At 32.8% G+C, this 1,314-nt stretch overlaps 1 protein-coding gene across 1 annotated transcript in view; it reads left to right on the top strand.

Annotated features, from left to right (window-relative positions):
* The first annotated feature begins 280 nt into the window (after positions 1-280).
* LOC117170699 overlaps positions 281-1,314 on the top strand; it is a 3,072-nt gene continuing 2,038 nt past the window's right edge. Inside the window, exons 1-3 of the mRNA XM_033357681.1 lie at positions 281-407; positions 497-772; positions 863-866. Coding sequence (XP_033213572.1) covers positions 281-407; positions 497-772; positions 863-866 — 407 coding nt within the window. The remainder of the gene's footprint in view (positions 408-496; positions 773-862; positions 867-1,314) is intronic.

Here is a 1,314-nt window from a genome sequence, read left to right as displayed (position 1 = left end):
TTAAAACTTAACTAAACTATTTTGGTTCTCTTTCTCCCATTTCATTTAACTTTTAAAAATACAACTCCTCCTACCCCCTTTTTACAATTTTCCCCCACTTCTCTTTATTTCCACCACTACCTAACTAATAACCTATCATAGTTCAGGATGCCTATATGAACCTTGTTCAGACACGTTTTAACCCCCCTCACTACCTTATATCCGATCATTTTGATACATAAACTGTACCTATGGCTTTTTACTTATTAGTTCCTCTGCATCTCTGAACACAATAAGTACAATGTCTCAAAAAATGTTAAAACAAACAGACTCAGACATTGAAGATATTATCACCTCACAATCTCTTAATAATTCTTCTTCAAGTCATAAAAGAAAAAAAGTTCACATGACAGAAGTCGAGCCTTCACGTAGGACTACCAAACATCTTATCTTAACGACACTGTACGCTCTCAATAATTCCTGCATTAAGAATGTGATTATCGGATTGGTACTACAGACCGATGGACGTTTGAACCAAGTGTCAAAATTGTTACTAATAAACTACAGGGAATCACTTTTGGAGTTCCAACATGGACAACATTCCTGCAACAGATCAATATCATCGACGATTATTTTGAAAAAGAGAAACAACCCTCATCAGATTATACTGAACCCCTTGAGATAAATGACTGCAAAGTGATATTTACAACGTCTTTTGGAGAAAAGAGCGTTATTTTCGACAGTATACCTGTACCTGTACCTGTTGCAGAATGTGAAAATAGTGAAAATGCTTGTGAAGTGAAGAAAAAAAAAGTATATTTACCTGCTGTTGCAATGAAAAAAACCACTTTTATTGGTTTAAAGAATGTTCTTTTTTGTGCAGACGAGTATGTTAGTATGCTGAAAGCCTTGTGTGGCTTAGTCGAAAATTGTGTGATTGAAATTGGAACATTATTAACTGATCATTGTATTTCCAAAAAGTTGCCCGAACCATCTGAACAATATATTTTTAATGTCATGAACAAAGAAAAAAATAATTATTACAAAGATATTCTTCATGCCCGATTATCGCCAAATTTAACGACTATTATCTCAACATTGTATATCATGAAATTGGTAGTGTTTTATTAACTCACCTGACTTCCCGTGTACGCACGAATGTTCTATAAAGAATCACATTCAACTAGATGGTTAAAATAAATTGAAAAATGTAATAGAATAATTCTCGCTTTCGAAAATATTCTTCGTATAATAAATGTCTTTTTTTAAAAGTATGTCAACATGTATCTACTTATTATCCTTCCTTTTACTAAATATTCAGTAGCCTTAAGATAG

The sequence above is a fragment of the Belonocnema kinseyi genome, chromosome 1, assembly GCF_010883055.1.
Source record: "Belonocnema kinseyi isolate 2016_QV_RU_SX_M_011 chromosome 1, B_treatae_v1, whole genome shotgun sequence".
NCBI classification, from domain to species: domain Eukaryota; kingdom Metazoa; phylum Arthropoda; class Insecta; order Hymenoptera; family Cynipidae; genus Belonocnema; species Belonocnema kinseyi.
The sequence above is the reverse complement of the archived record's forward strand: the minus strand, read 5'-3'. Positions and strand labels throughout refer to the sequence as shown.